This window comes from Haplochromis burtoni, unplaced genomic scaffold, assembly GCF_018398535.1.
Source record: "Haplochromis burtoni strain Fernald_Lab_line unplaced genomic scaffold, NCSU_Asbu1 Contig_10, whole genome shotgun sequence".
In the NCBI taxonomy this organism is placed as follows: Eukaryota; Metazoa; Chordata; class Actinopteri; order Cichliformes; family Cichlidae; genus Haplochromis; species Haplochromis burtoni.
This window is the reverse complement of record NW_024582371.1, coordinates 45,188-64,992: the sequence shown is the minus strand read 5'-3', so window position 1 is coordinate 64,992 and position 19,805 is coordinate 45,188. Positions and strand designations below refer to the sequence as shown.

The window sequence follows — 19,805 nt, the reverse complement described above, 5'->3', positions numbered from 1 at the left end:
GCAGTTTAGGCATAATGAGCACATTTCCACGTTTCCTTTAAAGGCATGCTCCTTCTTGGACACAGCAGTGTAGTCTGCTCAGCTCAGTCATTTAAAAGAAATAGTTGACGTCTTAGGGCATACATATGCATTTTTAAAGGGCTACTGACCTATTCTACCACTGCAAATAAATGTCATTTTATGATGCAAAAAGCACCTTTCATTTAAATTTATCTCCACAAAAGGCCTCATGTAGGTTACAACTACACGTCTCATGTCCAAGTTTGCTGCGTTAATTGTCTTATTGATCATATTAGCCTTTTGCGCTAGTTAAATGGTTCTGGTCTTTGCATGCTCACTCAGGTTATTCATCAGAATTATTTTTCTCTAAGAAATAAGAGCCATGTTATGACTTCCCAAACTAGCAGAGATATAATTCACTGCTGCTGCCTCTTCAGTGCCGGCGAGGCATCAGTTTCCCAGACTTTGTGGCACAAGTGTTCCCGTTGCTCAGTCGTGCACTGGTGTCTCCTTCTCTTTTCACTCCAGTTACAGGCAGTTTGTTCTGTTCTGTCAAAGGGAGCAATACACACATTTGAAATCAACCATTTAAGACACATGAAACTCTCCCCTCAGAACAAAACAAATACTTTTTTTTGTCCTTGTATCTTTAAAGTATTACTAAATAAAATGTTTTTATATTTTATAGAGAGCTGCCAATCTAGTTGGGATCCAGATTGGCCATTTCAAACACAAACAGGCAGGTCTGGTACAATCTAATATTTTATTTATTTTCACTCAATTTTACCAGTGAATACAGACATTTTAAAGAGATTAAGGGAAAGACTGAGTAATAAATATAGAAATCAATTACTAGGCAGTTTGCTGCAATGATATGCAGCCGATTATTAATCGAGAAGCGATAGCTATGAGCCAACCACGAACATCCCTCTCCAACAGTTTCACTCTCGCATGCATGCAATACACACAAGTGCATGCTCTCTCTAATGTGCAGAACACGCACAAACACACACACTCATCCAGGCACAGGTCTGCCTCACTGCCAAGCAGACATTACAAGTACAGTAAAGAGGGCCATTCAAATCTGAAGAGTGATCAAGTTAGCAAAGTATATAAAGAGCACCTGATGTACAGTCTGATGTGTAAGTATTTACAGGCAACATGGGTGAAACACAGAACTAGAGGCCACAGAAATTCTGCTTCCAACAGGAGCCTGAAAATGGTGTTAGCCCTGGAGTTACTACAGAAAACCCCTTTAAGCTCACACTTAAATGACATCTACTTTGGATTATTGCAGGATGTTGGTCGGTATACATCAAAGCTTTGCGAAACAGTGCTGACATTTCACAATGACCTTCCAATCTGATCTGCAGAGGTGAAAAACAGCAGGAGCGAGCGACGCTGGTCAGGCGCCGAGGTGGAAACGGGGGATTTTCAACAGGGGTCGGTGAGCGTGAAAAAACCTGAGGATCCTGGCTACCTGCTGCTTCTGGCAGCACCGCAGACAAAGAGAGGGCTCAACACTTTTTTCCCTGTTTGATTGCAAACAATGAGGGGATTTGAAGCCGTTCACGACAGCCATGGCAACGGATTTTGAGTGCCAACCATCATGTGCATTTCTTTTTCAGAAGGAGGAGTCATAAATGACCATAAAGCTGAAAATGCAAAGAGAGGTCGTTTCGAGGCACTGACTCTGGCTTTTTCTCGTAAAAGTCGAACGCAGCAAAGGGACAACAAAACGAAATCGCAGCAGGTTTCATACCTCTGACATCAGCTGGCTTTTCATCAACACCTTTAGAGTCACAGACAAACTGTTCCACTACTGAGAGACCAAGATATGGAAGGACAGTCTGTGCTGGTCACACAAAAAGGCTTCTCTATTCTCTAATTTTCTACCACAGCCATATTCATTGAGGTTGCTACAATTGTTGCACTGATAGATAACAGTATCATGAGGTGATATGTGTAATGCATGTCCAACAGATCTGAGAAAATATTTCCCTTTTGAAGATGCAAACTCTTTGATATCCTACAGAGTAAGAAAATGCACAAAAACACAAACTGCTTTTGTGTATTTAGGTAGACGTTGCAGTGCTGTGGAAGAGCTACGTTAGGTCAAGCATGAGATGCAATAGATTCCTGCAGAAAGGCAGCTAACTGAACTAACATGTTGGTGCGCCCCGCTATAAATTTGGCATCCTGGAAGCACTGAATCATGGGATTACAATCCCAATCCGAGTAAAATCTGAAAGCAAGGCATGGATGTGTTTCCCTCAAAGAGTTCAACAATGTAGGTACTTCTTTTCAACTGTTTACTGTTACACTTTGCAGGCGGCAATGGCTTAAAACCGCCAGTCACACTTTTAATATTCAGAATCCAATAAATGCTTTTGTGTAGTCCTAGTCATTGCAGGCGATTATAAATGGACTTCCATCACTGGGACATTCTAGCATCCACACGGCAGTAAAGCCAGTGATCATGCTCGAGCCAGCAATCAGGCATGTCCTAAACAATCCTGTCCATCAATCTTCTCTCAGCGGTGAGGAGTCTTTGTTACTGGTTTTCCCTCTCCTGTGTTGTTCAAAAGGTCAGCGCCACCTCTGACCCACGAGGGGGTTTCCACCATGTCCCTAGACTTGCTCCCAGGTCACCGGAGGTTGAGGGCCAGGGCCACTGTAAGGACGATGCCCATGAGCATCAGAAAAGGCAGCCAGGTCTTCAGAAAGCCTGCACAGCTGGAGAGAGATGACAGGAAAACCAAGGTGAGGAAACAAGCATGCGGTGATGTACACAAATACAAATCGGGGGAATGAGCTCTTATTTTTTTATGAGCCCCCTCCCATCCCAACCACAGCCCTTATAATGACCAGCAGAAGACGAGGGACATGCCATCTTAAACCTTGTTCTTCCTGTAGCTATGGCAACAATCAGATGTGATGATATACACGTCTTTTTTTTTTTTTTTTTTGTTTAACCCTGCTGAGAGGCAAAACAAGCAGCTGGTGTGGAAAGCTAAAAAACTAAGAGAAAAATACGTTAATTAGAGCACAGACATCGCACACACTGGTGTCTGGACTTCTGGGATAAACAAGCAAAATGGAAAGTAACTGATGCCAGCCTCACAAGACATCTCTAAATGTTCTAGAAAGCAAGAGTTGCATGTACGCTGTGTCGGAGCAAAGTAGCAAATGTTCAGTTGATCACAGGGACGTTTAACGACATTGTATACACACCGTTATTAACCTCTGTGTCTCTTCCACAGCATGTCTTCTATCCTGTCTTCCTTCTCTCGCCCCAACCAGTCGCGGAAGACGGCCCCCCTCCCTGAGCCTGGTTCTGCAGGAGGTTTCTTCCTGTTAACAGGGAGTTTTTCCTTCCCACTGTTGTCAGAGTGCTTGCTCACAGGGGGTCATATGATTGTTGGGTTTTTCTCTGTATGTTTTATTGTAGGGTCTACCTTACATATACAGCGCCTTGAAGCGACTGTTGTTCTGATTTGGCGCTATATAAATAAAATTCAACTCTTAATCAACTTGAGAGGAAAGAAGGTCGATGATGTTAGCGATGCTTATGTTAAGCCGCACTCAGCAAACTTAAATTGTGTGTGTGTACGCACACTAGTATATATAGCACAAAGGGCTACACGTTTCTGTGGCATCTGTGTTAAGACTAGCGGAATAGCATGATTTTTTTTCTTGAATTTAATCGACTAGTAAAGCAGTCACAAGAAATATCCTTAGATTAAATAAGACTAAATATTGAGGCTGCTTTGCATAAGCAAGTAAGAGTGATTAAGTTATACTAAACAACCCTTTAAAATTTTAACGATCAAGCAGGTAGTCAGAGCACATTTTCAATTAAGAATAATTTAAAAAAAAAACAAAAAAAAAACCCAACTTTGAGTGACTGCGACAACTTCAGAGGTCTCGCTTCCCGATACTTTCTGACAATTACTGCAGTTCTGCTGGGATGTGTAGTTTTTTTATTGTCATGCTATAATTTAAAGACATTCCAGTAATGTCCTATATACACTCTTATTATTTCCCAAGAATCAGGTCTCTCTCTCTTGTCCTGAGACACAACAGGTTCAAGGCATACCTGTGAAATTATGTCCGAACCCCTGGGATTCCACAGAGAAACCTCATTCACAGGCTTCAGCCCTACTTCTTAGGCAGGCTTTGAAGAGAGCAGCTGTTGAGTACAGGGCTTGCACTGTATCACCTCCTTCTAAGGTAGACAGCCTTCAGATATCTCGAGAATAAGGATGGTAGTCACTAATACTATGCGCATTCCTCTGAAAGTAGTTCACTTCATTGCTCCCCGGAAGATGAATTTTTTTTTAAAAGGATACCGTTAGTCTGTTCATGCTTATCTGGAGCAAATGAAACATCGAGTAAAACATCACTAGATCATCATAACTGAGGTTAGATTTTGATAGAAAATTCATGTGATTAATAATTGTGTTTGTTTTTTTAGCAACAGTCTACAGTTGAGTGCCACAAGATGTTTTAAAAAAAGAAAAAAATGGGTTTGTAAGCTTCCCCTGAAATCTTTATACTTCGTCAGGAAAAGAGGAAACCGGTGAAGTGATTTATTGAACCATAGAAACATGCACGGAAATAGAGTCCATAAAGCAAAATAAAAAGTTTGTGTACAATTCTAACAAGCTTGAGGAAAAAAAAAAAAAAAAATCAATCTTTGGTATGACAAAGTGAAGCTTTTGAGCAAAATCATTGATCGGGCATGAGCTGGGGACTGGCTGCTGTTAGTTAGGATTACTCCAATTTCTCTCCCTTCTCTGCTCTCTGTTTCACTGTATGTGCATCTCATCCCAAAGAAAATATAGAGCACATAAGAGAAAAACAGAGCTTGTTGCCATAGCAAACCGGAAATGCCTCCAGACTGATCTTAGTTTGTCTTCATGCACTGTTACGTTTGGTTCCAGTAAGCCAGGGAATTGCTGCTGACGTGTGGTGCAGTACACGCAGAACAAAGCAGAATTGAAAGGAATGGATCCACTATCCAGCCTAGCTATTTGAATTCAGTACTGAAACAATATCAGATATACACCAGAGTACGTCATCAATAATTTCCTGTTGCAATGTTTGCCCACTAAAAACTCCACATCAACTGTTTTTCTATCTTTTTCAGTCTCTCAGACACGCTGAGCTTTTCTTACCTCACATGCTTTCCGTGGATGAGAGCGAGGAGGCAGAGGTTGATCATGTTCCACGAGGTGCTGTTTTCATATCGCATCAGATTCAGAGCCATTGCGACATGCGAGTGGCAGTTATCACAGCATAGGTTGTGCTTTGGAGAAGACAACATTATCAAGAATCATTCCCACTATTTCTTCACTTCACAGTTGAGGCAAAGTCATTCACACAACACCACATATTTACCATCCTGTGTTTATACTCCTCTGAAGCGTCATGCACGGCTGTGTCCCAGGCATTGGAGCCGCTGGCGTAAACCTTGCTTACATCAAGCATCCAGTATCTGGATTTAAGGAGGAAAACAAACTTTATTGTTGTGTATGACAGATGTAAAGAGACAAAAATAAAAAAAATACGATATTTATTTACTTACTTTGTTGGTTGTCCAAAAGCCATGTTGTCCTCCTGCAAAAGATGAAATATTTCTTTAAGTTACCTGTGCTCACTGAAAGCTGTTTTATGTTGTTTGGGGTTTTTCTTTTGGGTGGGGGGTTACATCAAAGCACTAAAGACACCACCATTAGGGCAAAACTTGTTCAGCTATGTAAGGTTGAATAAGAGACATTTTCAGCACCCTAATAGCCGGAATATGTAGTTTAGCATCAATTTAGGAAATGGGTCTAACATCCTGTTTGTTAGGATTCACTATTGTGTTTGCTTGTTCGTGTATACAAGTCAAAATGGATCCAAGCTGCAAGCTCTCTGTACTCTTTCTTCTATTACAAGGAATAGTGTACCTTCAATTCCCATAAAAGAAAATGACATTTCGGAATAAACAAATCTGAATGTTCCAAAAAAACAAAAAACAAAACAAAGAACGTGTTAAACGATAGTCTGACAACACAAAAGTGCAGCAAAACAAAGCTCTCTTTAGGAATTTCTACAGCTGCAAAGACAGAATGTTTTCTGACACACAAGGCAAACATCGCTATTTTTGCCACAGCACAGCATAATCCAGCGGTGGCACTGCAAATGTATGAAATTGCTCATGAGATTACTGGGAGAGTACTTTGTAGCACTAAAACCACACTTAATTAATGACTGCCTACACTACTGTGAAACAGTCTTACTGGTCCTACTGGAAAACCTAGATGTCCCACATTAAAACACAATAGCGCTGTGCCTTCATTTGCTCATACTGCACAGTGTATATAAGTAGATGTACAGCCATCTATTCATTTCTATTTGATATTCTGTGTCAGAAGCGAGAAATACTGGATTTAAAGGCAACAGGTCTCAAGGCACAGCATGTCCGATTTTTATTGGACCCTTTGTTAAAACTAATAGTGAGCTCTTTACGCTCATATCTATCACGGACAAGGGCATTTTACCATAGTAAATCTAGCATAAAGGGCTAAAGGATTGTTTGGTGAATGCTGCAGAACTTCAGTCAGTACTCACTGAAACAAAGTAAGGCCCAGCAAAGTCCCGGATGACTCCAGTGGAAGTACAGATACCCATGTGACCAATGAAGGGAAACAGCCATCTGAGAGAAACAATAACAAACAAACAAACAAACAAAACATGCAAAGTTATCATCACTACATTGAAGTACTATTTAAGAGGGCCTGACTGCAAAAGTTGAGATTAGACAAGCCAATACAAACACACACAATTTTGATTAGTGTATTATTTATTAGTAATATCACTGAAAATAAAGGCGATAGTATGAGTTTTAAAGCAACTGCGTGGTGATATTCAAAGTTTCAGTAAGATATACTTTCGCAGAACTATAACACTGATGACCCAAAATCCTCAACGGCTGACTTTAAGCATATCATTTAATAGCTGGCATGTTTACCATTTTGTTTGCTTCGTATCGGTGATCCAAATATCTGCATATTTATATTTATACGTACAAACATCTTCAGTTTAAACCGTGTTCATTAAATGTAACAGTTCTTCGTGCACAGCTGTAACTTAGACATTTGTTAGCAGCGAAGATAATCTAATATAAATCGTTTTAGAAGAAGGGCAGCAACAGGAAGGTACTGTGCGTCTGCTAGCTAGCTAAGCTACTGCTGTCACCTCGTGCGATTTCTGGAGCATTTAGCCAAAAAGCGATAACTCACGATAACACGGGGATAGGTGTCCACACTATACAGTAAGGATAGCGACTGGCCTCCGGGTTAATTTTCTCCGAAGCTATGTGGTAATTCTTCATGCTCTCTTTTTCAACATCCGCCATCACCAGCTGTGGACTATGAACTTCATTTGTCCCACCGCGTCAAGCTACCCGGATACTCAGCGGAAAACAAATCTTACTGTCAAAATAAAACACTACATCTACTTTTAGTTTGGCAAAAATCGTAAAGACGGCATCAGTATCAACAGATATGCTAAATTCACCGACATTATCGCCACATCTGAGAAAAATAGAGACAGACTAAAAGCGCAAAGCACTTTTATAAAAGTTATATCGTTTACTTTGAAAGGTTCAACCGGAAGCGCCTTCTCTTATTTGATGAGACTTCACTATTCTGGCTTTACTATCCTGTTGGATTCGTGACAGCAGTTGTTTCCGGGATACTTGTATGCCTATGAGGAATCAGTCACCAGTGGGATACGTGTGTGTTTGCACAGAAAGTAAGGAAAGTTGTGTCTGGTCGATTATTTGTTCTAACAATGCTTCTTGGCAATCTTAATCTTATGCTGATGGAAAGTCGGTTTATTTCCCATTAAATGGTTCCACACTTGTAAGGAAAATGCATTTTTGTGAGTGAGTATGTGTATTATATTATAAAACAAAATTTAAAAACAAAAAATCCCCCACACAAACTGGGATCACTAACTTTTCTGAAAAATGTACAACCGAAGAAACGGGTATCGAGGAAATGTTTCTGTTTTTATTCCATTATTATTTCCTTTATTGACAAAAAAAAAAAAACATTTATTCCTTTTATTTTTTCACCATTTTCAAAGTGGATACAGCCCATAAGTGCTTTACTCAAGAAAAGCTCCCTGAGTTGTACTTACAGTTTTTAACACTCATCTGAGAGCAGGGTGTGGGCAAGAGGTGCTGAAAGGAGGAAAAAGAGGTGGTCGTCAGGGAAACCAAGATAATAAGAGCCGAAGAAGATAAGAACGTGTGCGCGCATGTGAAAACCTATAGTATTAAGGTTATAAAAACATGAAAAGGCTTAATTTTACACTTAACACAAGCTAATCATTTAATCCAACTCAATGGGAAATGGTACAGCTAGCTCCCATGGTCCCTGTTTCTCATTCTTACGCCCCTCTGCAGCCCCTAATCTCCTCAGTGTGTTCAGCTGTTGCTAATTGGCCACACCTAGTCAGGTGTGGATAAAAGCATACCTGAGGCAGGCTTTCAGGGTAGGCTCGCTAGCCCTTGCCTTGGTAGTACCAGCTATTTTAGCCAACTTGCAACGCATTTTAAGATAGAACCTCTTCTCACCTAAATTCTGGTGTCCGTCTCCTTATTTATGTTGCGGCTTTTGAGCTGGGTCGTAACACTCATGAAAATGCCATAAAATGTCAATACAAGAAACAGGTAGATGTGTGGACACGTTTTACATTTGACGTCAAGAAAAGTAAGATGCTTTGAAAACTGTGTGGATGACTCTCACTAGTAAAAACACGCCAAACTGTTACACCTACACTGTTAGTCAACTGAAACACTATAATCTTATGCTATTTAACTGAGTAAAACTATAAGAACTTAGATGCCTAAATTATGACTGAAACTAAAAGCTGTTTTAGTCAAAACACTCAAATTAAATCTAAGTTTTCCATCTCAAATTAATTGATCCTGTGGAATGAGTTTGATCTATTATACAGTGTGTGGCTGTGGATAAATATTTAGAAACATCCTTCAAAAGCAGCAATAGCCAAACCTTCCGCTTAGAGGAGAGATATGATAGGGCAGAAACAAGACGATGATGATGATGATGATGACACCACTCCATTTGAAGGGGGCAGAGAAAACATTTTTGTGAGACTTACAGATTTTCACTCATCCTTCCATGACCTTTTGGGCATATTTGTACCTGCTCTGTGTATCTAAATTACTTTGTAACTTTGGGGAACAAATACATTCACTCAGACTCTTTAAGACTTTGCCAACAAAACTTCCCAGTTTTGAGTCAAATAGGTCCGTTGTTATCATCCAAATTCAATCTCACCACAAAGGCTTTAATGGAACTTCTATCCTGTTTATTGCAAAGGCCTTTATTTGTTTCCATGCCAGCGCACAGAAACCCTCCAGCACTGTGGAGGTGGAGGGCTCCAGCTATTGAAGGAGTTATCTATGGCAGTGGTGGAAATGGAAACAAAGATGAACCCAAGGGATCCACCAGGGCTCTCTGTACTCTATACTGGGTCCCATTAGATGTGACAGGTGATAAATTGTGCGAAGGGCAAAAACAAACTACTCAGCAAAAGCAGGCAGACGTTGATAAAGGAAGGCACACTGGGCTCATCATTGGGGAGCTGAGGGAATTCTCCGGCAAAATGCCACCTCGATTTCTGGCTGAGCCATCCAACCCAATTAGGCCTGGAGACGGGCTGCTTTAGGGACTGTAACTCGGTGACACAGTATTCTTTTCAGTCATAGGTTTGGAAAGTAAAATGTCAAGCATCCGATAGTTTCCAGTTCAGCTCCCCGGACAGTGGTTACACATCCAAGAAATGACAAGAGGGTCTAATTACACACTTTTAGAAACATATTTAGTTAGTGAATTCTTCTGAAAGGATGTGAAAAAAAAAAAAAAAAGGAAAGGAGGTTAAAATGTGTCCTTTTTATTGGCTAAAAAGGGTGTAACTAGAGAGAGGAAAACACTCCTTGCTTTCGCTTTGCAGCAACACAGGGCTTTCCCTCATTGTTACTTTACAGTCACAAAAGCGGAAGTGCTGGTCAGACACACACGCACACAAACCTACTTCTTACAATCAATCAGTCCACTCATTGAGTGTAATTTGCTGAAGTGGGGATATTGATATCTTTTTTGATATTATATGAAGGCTCACATTTTTAGGTCTGTTTGTTTTGGGGGCTAAAGTCCCAAATATCTTTGCTCGCTGCACACAGTATGTAGCACTTAGTTTGTTGTGATATGAATGACTGACTGAAGAATCGCTGGTACAGCAGAGCTTAAAGTACAATGATGAGGGGGTTTACTTTTAAAAAGACTTTGATATGAGCTGAGTATGAGGTCAAATGCATTGTAGTTGTATGCAAATCTTTCCTAAATCACAATTTACACTGGATTAAATTAATCCACACTTCACTAAACACACTGCATTTTACTGCAGGCTTACTTAATAAGACCAGACTGGTAATGATGTTCAGAAGAAGGAGTAAATCCAAATGGCCTGGTGGAGGAGTACAAGTATCTGACGCTCCACAGCACTTTCTCACTTTCAGTACCGCTGCCATAAGGACACAAGCAGGAAATCTTCCATACCTCATGCAATAATGCTCTACAGTGCAACATATGTGAATAGCAGACTCCTCTGTTCTTCTGACAGTGACATCTGATTTTTTCAAAACTAAATCAAGTAACTCACTTAAAATTCAGCTTTGTTTTTTGTTTTGTTTTATCATTATTTTTATTATTATAATTATTAGTGCATACCCATAATATAGTACAGTTCAGCTGTAAAATAAAAATTATTGTAATGGTTTCATAAGGTGCTATTGTTGCATAAATGTAAATAAATACATAAAATTGTTGCCAAATGACATCATACCATCTGCTATAGGTAAGAGCCTTGAGAGGCCTGAGACCAACCTGTGTGCCTAGTTTTGTTGCTTAAATCCTGATTGTGCAGCAGGAATTGTTGGACAACAAAACAAACACACAGGACGATATAGGACGATTATGGGGTGTCATATTAACAGTTATTAACAGCTACAAGACTACACAGCTACACACACATATATATATAATTATCAGCTGGTGCTTGCAAGGTTTGTGTTAATTTGAGTTTACATTTTTGTCCACTAGATGTCACACTATTCTAGTTTTACAGGAGTCTACTTTTTCTTAGTACAATATTAGGAATGTACTTCTGCTTTTGACTCTTTTCAAATTTAGTTCATATTCTCCTTTATACACAATGTAACTGCCATATTAACGTAAGTGTTTTAGTCCAAATCCATGTCTTCACTATGTCCGATATGCCTTTGAAAATGTTAGAATCAGCTTTAGTGTAGCAATGCAACAACTTTTCTCCACCCTTACAAATGATTTTTAATAAAATAAAAGTAGCAAGTATCAATATAACAAAATAAACTCCAATGTAACAGCATCAAAAACAGACAATGTCAACGTTAACTGAGAGAATGTTAGAGCGTGGGGGGGAAAAAGTAGAAACAGGGAGTATGTATTACTAAACGAGTGTGGTTAACAACAGGAAGTGTGCAAATACTTCTGTGAGAGATAAACAGTGAGAAGGAGGGAGTGGCAAACATTGTAGTCTTTACAATTTTTTTTATCAGCACACTTAGGTCTATATTTAAAACTGTGAAGAGGAACAGGGTTACTGCTGATGTGTCTGTAACACTAAAAGACACTCTGCTTGCTCAAGTAAATGTAGATGAAGTTACACACACATGTTATGGATGTTATGTGAAAGATTAGAGCATGAGTACAAATTTACAGTTCAAATACTGCTCAAGAAAACACATTTTTAATGGAATTAGAGACAGATTCTTTCTCTCTAACTAGAAAAAGTTGCATTTCCTGCAAAAGTGCACTGTGAATGCTGTGCAGTGGAATCTGAAAACAGCAGAAGAAGGAGAACTATCTGCTGAAAACACTGTGTACAAGCTGAACTCTATGCAGAAATCTGCTTTATTTGAAAGACTAGACTGAAGAGTGTCACGAAAGCAGGGAAGATGTGCAGCAAATGTCACGTGTTGGGTTTGAACCTTTGCCACCGGATCGTACGGCGGCGATTCATCCCACTGAGCCAAACCAGCTCTGGTCTCAAACAATGATATGATGAGAGAAAAAATGTGCACTGTGCAGAAGAAGCTAAATTGTGCTGAAAAGAGGTGAAAAAGCTGAAAATTGTGCTGAAAAGAGCAGAAGTGACTGAAAATTTTGCTGAAAAGGGGTGAAAAAGCTAAAATTTGTGTTAAAAAGAGTAAAAACAGTTAAACTGTTAACTGAAATAAATGTTGCCATAAGGGGGATTCGAACCTTACCCTTCTGCTCTGAGAACTGCTGCTCATCTCACTGAGCTAAAGTATTGCTTACCCCGGAAAGCTAAACTGGTGATCACACTGATAATGTGGTCCCATTCAGCAAAATAGGCCCAAAAATGGCATAAAAAGCTTTAATATCTGAAAAAGTATAAAGGTTATGAGCACCAAAACTTATAGCATACATCGGGAGAAGGAGCGGAACAGTTTAAAGTTTGAATGGTGAAAATCGGCTGAAAACTGAGGGAGTAGTTAACCAGCAAAGGTCTGAGCAACTAGAATAACTAGAAAAAGTTCCATTTCCTGCGAAAATGCAGTGTGAATGCCGTGTAGTGGAATCTGAAAACAGCAGAAGAAGGAGAGCTTTCTGTTGAAAACAGGTGTAGAAGGTAAACTCTACTTTATTTAAAAGACTATACTGAAGAGTGTCAAGAAAGCAGATTACATGCAGGCAGGGAAGATGTGCAGCAGCGGTCCCATGTAGTGCTCGAACCCTTGCCACCAGGTCTCCCAGCAGCTGCGCATCCCACTGCACCAAACCACTTCTGATCCAAAAGAAAGATATGATGAGAGTAAAAAAAAAGGGTAACTGTGCAGAACAAGCTGAATTGTGCTGAAAAGAGGTGAAAAGGCTGAAAATGGTGCTGATAAGAGCAGAAGAGGATTAAAATTGTGCTAAGAGGTGAAAAAGCTAGAAATTGTACTGAAAAGGGGTGAATCAGCAGACTTTCTACTGTATAAGGGGGAAAGAAGCTGAAGTTTGTGCTAAAACAGCTTAAGAAGCTGGAATTAGTGCTGAAAAGTAGTGAAAAACTGAAAATTTTGCTAAAAAGAGGTGAAAAAGCTGAAATTTGTGTGGAAAAGAGTTTAAACAGTTGAAGTGTTAACTGAAGAAAATGTTGCCATAAGCAGGATTTGAAACAGGGCCTCCTGGTCTGAGTACGGCTGCTCATCTCACTAAGCTAAAGCATGCCACAATTAACTGGTGGCTCTGTGAATGTGTGTGTGGCGCAGGCGTGGTTTGGTGGCCCGACCACCACCAGTAGGCAAAGGGTCTTGCCCAAGGACACACCAACCGAGACTGTCGGAGCCGGGGCTCGAACAAGCAACCTTCCGATTACAAGACGAACGCCCAACTCTTGAGCCACGATCGCCCCGTTTAAGGCTCTGATATCTATTCTGTATGACTTAAAGCAGTTATGACATGGTAGGATTTTCTCACCCAATACAGGAACATTTAATATATCAGTCTACTCTTTATTCTGTCAGAAATAGTTATCAGAGCTTGTACACTTTCTTTTTACACATATACGTAAGCATTGAGCCAAATTTAGTAATGCCAACATATTAAAAGAACAATATTTGTCTCTTATGTCTCAGCTATCTTTTACGGTGTGGTCTGCTGGGGCGGCAACATCTCTGCCGGGGACAGGAAGAAACTGAACAGGCTGATTCGAAGGGCCAGCTCTGTTGTAGGATGCCCTCTGGACCCAGTGGAGGTGGTGAGTGACAGGAGAATGTTTGAATGGTTAAGCTTTCATCCCTGTTGGACAACATCTCCCACTCCATGCAGGAGAATCTGACAGCACTGAGCAGCTCCTTCAGTGGCAGGCTGCGGCACCCGCGGAGAGGTTTCGCAGGTCTTTCCTCCCCACTGCTGTCAGACTCTACAACAAAGACTTTTGCAGCTGATCAAACCCACACATGTGCAATAAGACTGCTATAAGTGCAATTCTTTTTCTGACAAAGTTGTACTTTTGTATTTTCTTACTCAGCTGTATATAGCATTTGTATTCTGTTTTGTTCTATTGTATATATTATTCTATTTCATTATTTTGTTATAGTTTTATCTAATCTTATTGTATATAGTATTTTATTTTATTTTATTCCATTCCAGTGTTTTCTAATTTCTGCTACATAACTTTGCACTTTCGCTGTAACGAAACAAATTTCCCACCTGTGGGACTAATAAAGGTCATCTTATCTTATATATAATACATCTATATATACACTGTCAAAGATACTGGTCTTTGAGTGAAGATTTAAGTTGATAGGAAATATAAATAACTTCAACTTGAATCTTTACTGAAGCTCAGTATTTGTCACAGAGTTCATGTTCACTGCTGTAATAACTAATAATGATATAATTGATTAAATATAATAATAACTTTAATATTGGCCAATAAAAAAATTTACTACTATATTGGAACATAGTGAAGACCAATTATTTAGGAGAATAAAGAGAGGTTAGTTTATTTTGGAGACAAGCTCCACTTATTAAGAAAATTTTAAAAAGGCAGGAACGCTCTTTAGAGGTTTGTGGGTGGCTCTTAAAAGAGCCGTTGTGGGGAAGTCACTGGGACTTCAAATAGGCTATTCTTTTGGCTGCCAAGCCACTGCTCCCTCCGCCGAGAAGTGGGCCATGAACTTCTCCCTCACCGGGACAACCTCTCTGGAGAAGATGTTGGCTGCTACACGACCCAGGCTTTGCAACGGCCAGAATTAAACCAGGTCTAAATAAAACAAAAACAAAAAAGGTCTTCATAAGATAGACCTTTGAGTTAAGGCTGGGCGATATGGCCTAAAATCCATATCACTATAATTTGAAGCATGTGCGGTAACGATATATATCGCAATACATTCTTTTTTCTGTATAATGTATTTTGCACACTATAAGGCACACTTACAATCCTTTAATTTTCTCAAACATCGACAGTGTGCTGTATGTATAAATTCTGGGTGTGCTTACTGACGTCGAACCGAATTTATGTGGTACACGGCGCGCAGAAATCTGTCAAAAATGTTTTAGTACGACTTTGGTAAACTATGAAGGCGCACCACTTGATGGAGTATTGGAGCATTACGGCTGCCGTAGTCCGGAGCCTCGCGGAGTAATCTGGGTCCTAAACTCCGTTAACATCAGGTCCCACTGCAGCATCACTGAGAATTAAAACTGTCTAAATTCTTTCATCTTTAATAAAATGATCGGCGTTGCTGCTTTACCAGGTGTAAAAATTAAAATTAACATCCAGACATCCATGAAATCAGAACATATTAAATTCAACGGAGTTAGAAGTTAGCAGGAAGTTAGCTCGCTAGTTTCCACCTAAACAGATATACCATGTTCTGACAGATTTCTGTGTGAATGTGTGCGTGAATGGGTAGATGACTGGATGCGTAAAGCGCTATACAAATACAGGCCATTTACCATTTTTGAAAAATTGAAAACGTACAGCTCTGCTAATGATGTGCTACGTGACCACTAGCAAAACAGCTACGTTAGCATAACATTAGCACAGTGAAGCTGAAGGATGAACTAACTTCTTACCACTTGATAAAAGTTAACGTGAGGAGTTCTCTGGTGGTTAGGGACAAATGCAGTTGCATGGCAGAATGCTATAAACGGACCAAACTTCAGTCAGGAGAGCAACTGAGATGATCCATCCGCAATATGAGGTTAGTCATTAATATACTGCAACAACATGGGAATAGAGCAGCTGCGAGAGAATTCAGCACTAATGAATCAATTGTAGGGAAGTGGAGAAAGCGCATTTTTTGGCTTTCCCCATATTCCAAAAGTGCTTGTCTCTTTGCTATGACTGTCGCCCGGCATAATTTGCTGATGATGTTGTTTGCAGCTGCTGCAATGCTTTCGACCAAAACAGGCGCAGCTTGATGACATCATCAACATGCGCTATCGCGGTCTAAAATCTCTACCGTATATGCTGCCCACCCCTAATTCAAACCTCTTGCCAAGTTTGGTGCCACTGGTTTACTGTGAGCAACTCCCAGCCTAAAACGCTAAAAACAATAAAACCCTAACCTTACTTACTCTAAAATCTCTACCGTTGGCTAAATTTATATCGTTTCTACCCTATTCCGTTTATACCGCCCACCCCTAATACAGAGTATACAAAAGGGATAAATAGAATAAATTGGAATAAGAATACGAATACAAAGGAACAGGGGTTATGCTAAAAATCCAGTATTATTCCAATATTAATCCTAAATCTAAACATGCAGATATGACCATCATGTTTGACTCACTCCCAAAAGCAGCACCTTTATAATAGATCTGAGAGTAAAGTATAATTGGTACAAAATGTCTTCTTTAAAAGGCACTTCAGGATTTGAGTTTATCTCCTCTGTCTTGTTTCAAAACCTTCCATTCTAAGAAATTCAGAGAAAACTTTTTTTATTGCAATACAATGTACAGGTCCTGTGGTGATAATACAATATTATAAAGGCAACACATACAATGAAAATGCGTTCCTATATCGTGCTTTCGAGGTCTCAGTGGCATAATTCATTACTGTATGCTCCAAAGGTAAAACTGTGTGTTGTGAAATATTTATTCACACTTGTAGTCTGCAGAGGTTATGTCTGACAATTAATTCAGACAAAATAATTACAAAGATCTGTTAGTTTATACTTAAACCACAAAGGAGCTCATTTCAGTATTCAGGGCAAAGACTCTTGGTTATAGAAAACTTTAGCAATTTTCTTTAGCAGCTGAATTGAATTCAAAACAAATATCACACACAATGGCCTTCGCTCAGTGTTTTACAGTGTTTCAACCACTTTTTTTAACAGTACACAACATCATTAAATCTTGCCAAAGATTTTATAAGAAAATAGATATCTCGACGCCATAAAACCAGGGCGTATATTAATATAGGGTGAGTCCTTTTAGTTTTATTTTCCTCATAGTTTCCAGAGAAATATGTTTCAGGATGAACTTTGTTTTTTCTGACAAAGTGTGTTAATCGAATTTTTTTAATGTGAGAACTTTTTTTGGTCAAAATGACTACAATAATAAAACACGTTTGTACAAGCCTCACTGTTCAAATCATACTTAAGTGGTGTGGTCATAGCTTGAATGCCAGGTTATGTAATCGTGTCTGTGTACTCTAAATCTCCGGAGCAAAGTCAATGATAACGAATGTTCCAGAAAAATCACCCCGAGGCAGTCTAACCACCTTCCTCTGCCCTTCCCTCAAACAAATGAACTGATTTAGCATCTGTCCGGGACTTTTGAGACTGAATTAAATGTCTGGAAAGGTCTCTTGTGATTCAAATTTATTTTCTAATGTCCTCCCAAATGTAGAGTAAGACATATTTCCTAATAAGCTCATGAGAAAACAGCTTCTAAAAATATTTATCTATAACATATTCTTGTGCACGTCGGTCAGGCTTAAGGCAACGCACTTCGGAGACTTTCTTTCGGTACTTCGTTTTAATGTTTTTAGAAAACCACCTTCTTCCTCAAAATCCATCCGGTGTCGGAAAAATAAGAGCACGACTCACCTTCCGGTATACATTTTCCAAAATAACAGTGTAACGACATTAAGTTTAACAACCATCCCAGACAATTAAGAATCTCGAATGCAACGAAAAGATAGGGGTAGAATAGCTTCCAATGAGTTTTTAAAATTTTATAATACAGAAAAAGCAAATCGTCGTATTTCTAGCAATTATTATTAGATTTGACTTGTATATATCAGTAGTTTTTTTTTTTACAGTACTTAGTTTTTAGAGCACATGTTTTATACTTTGCGAAGTACCCCTGACATGCCTCTTTGTAACTTAAACAAAGTCATTCTCCTGCTCAAGAGACTAGCTTTAATGCGTGAAAACTGGAAAGGTGTTGGAGACAGTGTGTTGGTTTTACATTCATTAGGGGTATTTAGCACTTGGACTCTATAAGGTTCAGTTGTTAGTTCAGTGTTGGGGGTGTTTGGGGAGGGATGCAATTTTATTATGTATGTATTTATTTATTTGCAACGGAAACAAAACTATACTGCTAACAGGAATAACAACGACGTACGACTGAAAAATAACGCTTTTAATTGGGTGGGGTAAAAGACTAAACTTCCGGCCGCATTTCCAGCGCCTCGACTGTCCTCAGAAGAGCGATTCAATCTGTTGAATGTACTGTCGGCAGGCGGAGGAGGAAGGAGCGGTCGTTTTACCGACGGACATCGACAAAACTCAGGCTGGCAGGTGAGACATCATCCATTTATGACTTCATGGGTAGCTGAACACTAAACAGACCGCTAATGTTACGGACACATTAAGTCGAATAAGTCTCCTTTTTACCTTTAAAGAACTGTTTTGGGATGTTTTCTCCCCAAGACTCTGCAGGTAGCATACACACGATTATCTGGTAAATCGACACAACTTTAGCGAAGGAAGTTTGATATTCAACAGGCTGTAGCATGCTTTTAAAAATGGGAAGGGGGGGCTTATGTAGGCAGTAAACTGGTGTGAGGTGCTGCGTTTTTTCTCGATGTCGCGTTCTTATTCTACAATAGCCTGCCACTGCAAATTAATATACAAAACTTAAAAAAAATCCTTCCTTTGCTGAAATACAGACCGGAAGAGGAGGCTGGAGAACCGAGCTCAGGACCGGTTCTAGCCTGCTACAGTTAAGTGAGGGCGGCCAGTTACAAAGAATAGACGCAACTTGGGCCAGACATTAACATAAACAGCTGATTAGTTACCCACGGGTTGCAGGGTTTGAGTCTTTTCTCTGAGGTCTGGTCACATGATTTCTGTCAAAAGTCACCACAACAAAATTCACCTGCCAATCCAGCAGGACAGCAGAGTAGCACCTTGGTCACACACTGCACCCCAGCAGTGTACTGAGTGAGATAAGGGGATCTTTAACCTTTCATCATCTTTCCATTGGTTCCCCTCTTGAAGCCCATTACAACTTTTGCTTCTTCTAGATAGGACTTGTGGACCAAATGTTTTACTTGTTGCATCATCTTGGCTCAAGCTGAAATAACCTGAAAGAGAGGATAAAGCACACAGCTGCAAACGAAAGGGGCGCGCTTTGTTTGTAACACAAGGGGGGGGGGGGAGCTGACGGGTTTATATGACAAATTTTGTTGATACTTCCGAGGTACAGCAGTCTCTGCAGGAATCAAGAGCTGTAAGAGCCGCACAGTTCATCCAAACATAGAGACACAAACTCTCTCTAAACCCATACAACAAAAGCTGCCTCATTCTTCTTGGTGTGTCAAAATGCTTTACTGTGAGTACTCTTTAAAACGGGTCCCTCGCAGTAACAGCAAGATAATCACTTGAGAGCAAAATAACTGCTCTAATTGAAAACTTAGTAATACACATGCACAAGCACACATGAAGTGGCGGCTTCTCTCAGAGCTCTGCAGCCAATCATTAAAGATGTAAATAAGGAAAAATGTTTCTGGTTTTTGGAGGGGAGTGGGGTAATGACTAAAACACCTCAGCGTAGATATATTGTCTTGTTACGCGCATTAGCTTAAGGTGGGAAGAGAAAGAGCATTAGGACATAGCTTAACAACACAAAACTGCTCCTATAGGTAGAGTGGAACTACTCTACCTGTCAGTGACTCTATATGACATCTGCATGAGGTAAAGCAGGCTCTATGTT

At 39.8% G+C, this 19,805-nt stretch overlaps 2 protein-coding genes across 2 annotated transcripts in view; one reads left to right on the top strand and one right to left on the bottom strand.

The window, feature by feature from the left end:
* Window positions 1-749: 749 nt before the first annotated feature.
* On the bottom strand, window positions 750-7,460 carry tmem222b (transmembrane protein 222b). The gene is made up of 6 exons (XM_005927993.3): window positions 7,290-7,460; window positions 6,619-6,703; window positions 5,591-5,622; window positions 5,404-5,500; window positions 5,181-5,311; window positions 750-2,736 (listed from the first exon to the last, which is right to left on the bottom strand). The coding sequence occupies exons 1-6, from the start codon at window positions 7,403-7,405 to the stop codon at window positions 2,649-2,651; spliced, it is 549 nt and encodes a 182-aa protein (XP_005928055.1). The 5' UTR covers window positions 7,406-7,460; the 3' UTR covers window positions 750-2,648.
* A 10,798-nt stretch (window positions 7,461-18,258) lies between these two features.
* The window catches only part of paqr7a (progestin and adipoQ receptor family member VII, a), a 5,305-nt gene continuing 3,758 nt past the window's right edge, over window positions 18,259-19,805 (top strand). Inside the window, exon 1 of the mRNA XM_005927994.3 lies at window positions 18,259-18,388. Coding sequence (XP_005928056.1) covers window positions 18,315-18,388 — 74 coding nt within the window. The 5' untranslated portion in view covers window positions 18,259-18,314. The remainder of the gene's footprint in view (window positions 18,389-19,805) is intronic.

Bases quoted from the DNA above. Each gene is read 5' to 3' on its own strand.
- tmem222b (XM_005927993.3), bottom strand. From the start codon at position 7,405: ATGGCGGATGTTGAAAAAGAGAGCATGAAGAATTACCACATAGCTTCG. The intron at 5,623-6,618 runs GTGAGTACTGAC...CATCTTTTGCAG, and splicing joins CTGGGCCTTACTTTGTTTCA to GAGGACAACATGGCTTTTGG. The intron at 2,737-5,180 runs GTAAGAAAAGCT...ATCTCTCTCCAG, and splicing joins ATCCACGGAAAGCATGTGAG to CTGTGCAGGCTTTCTGAAGA.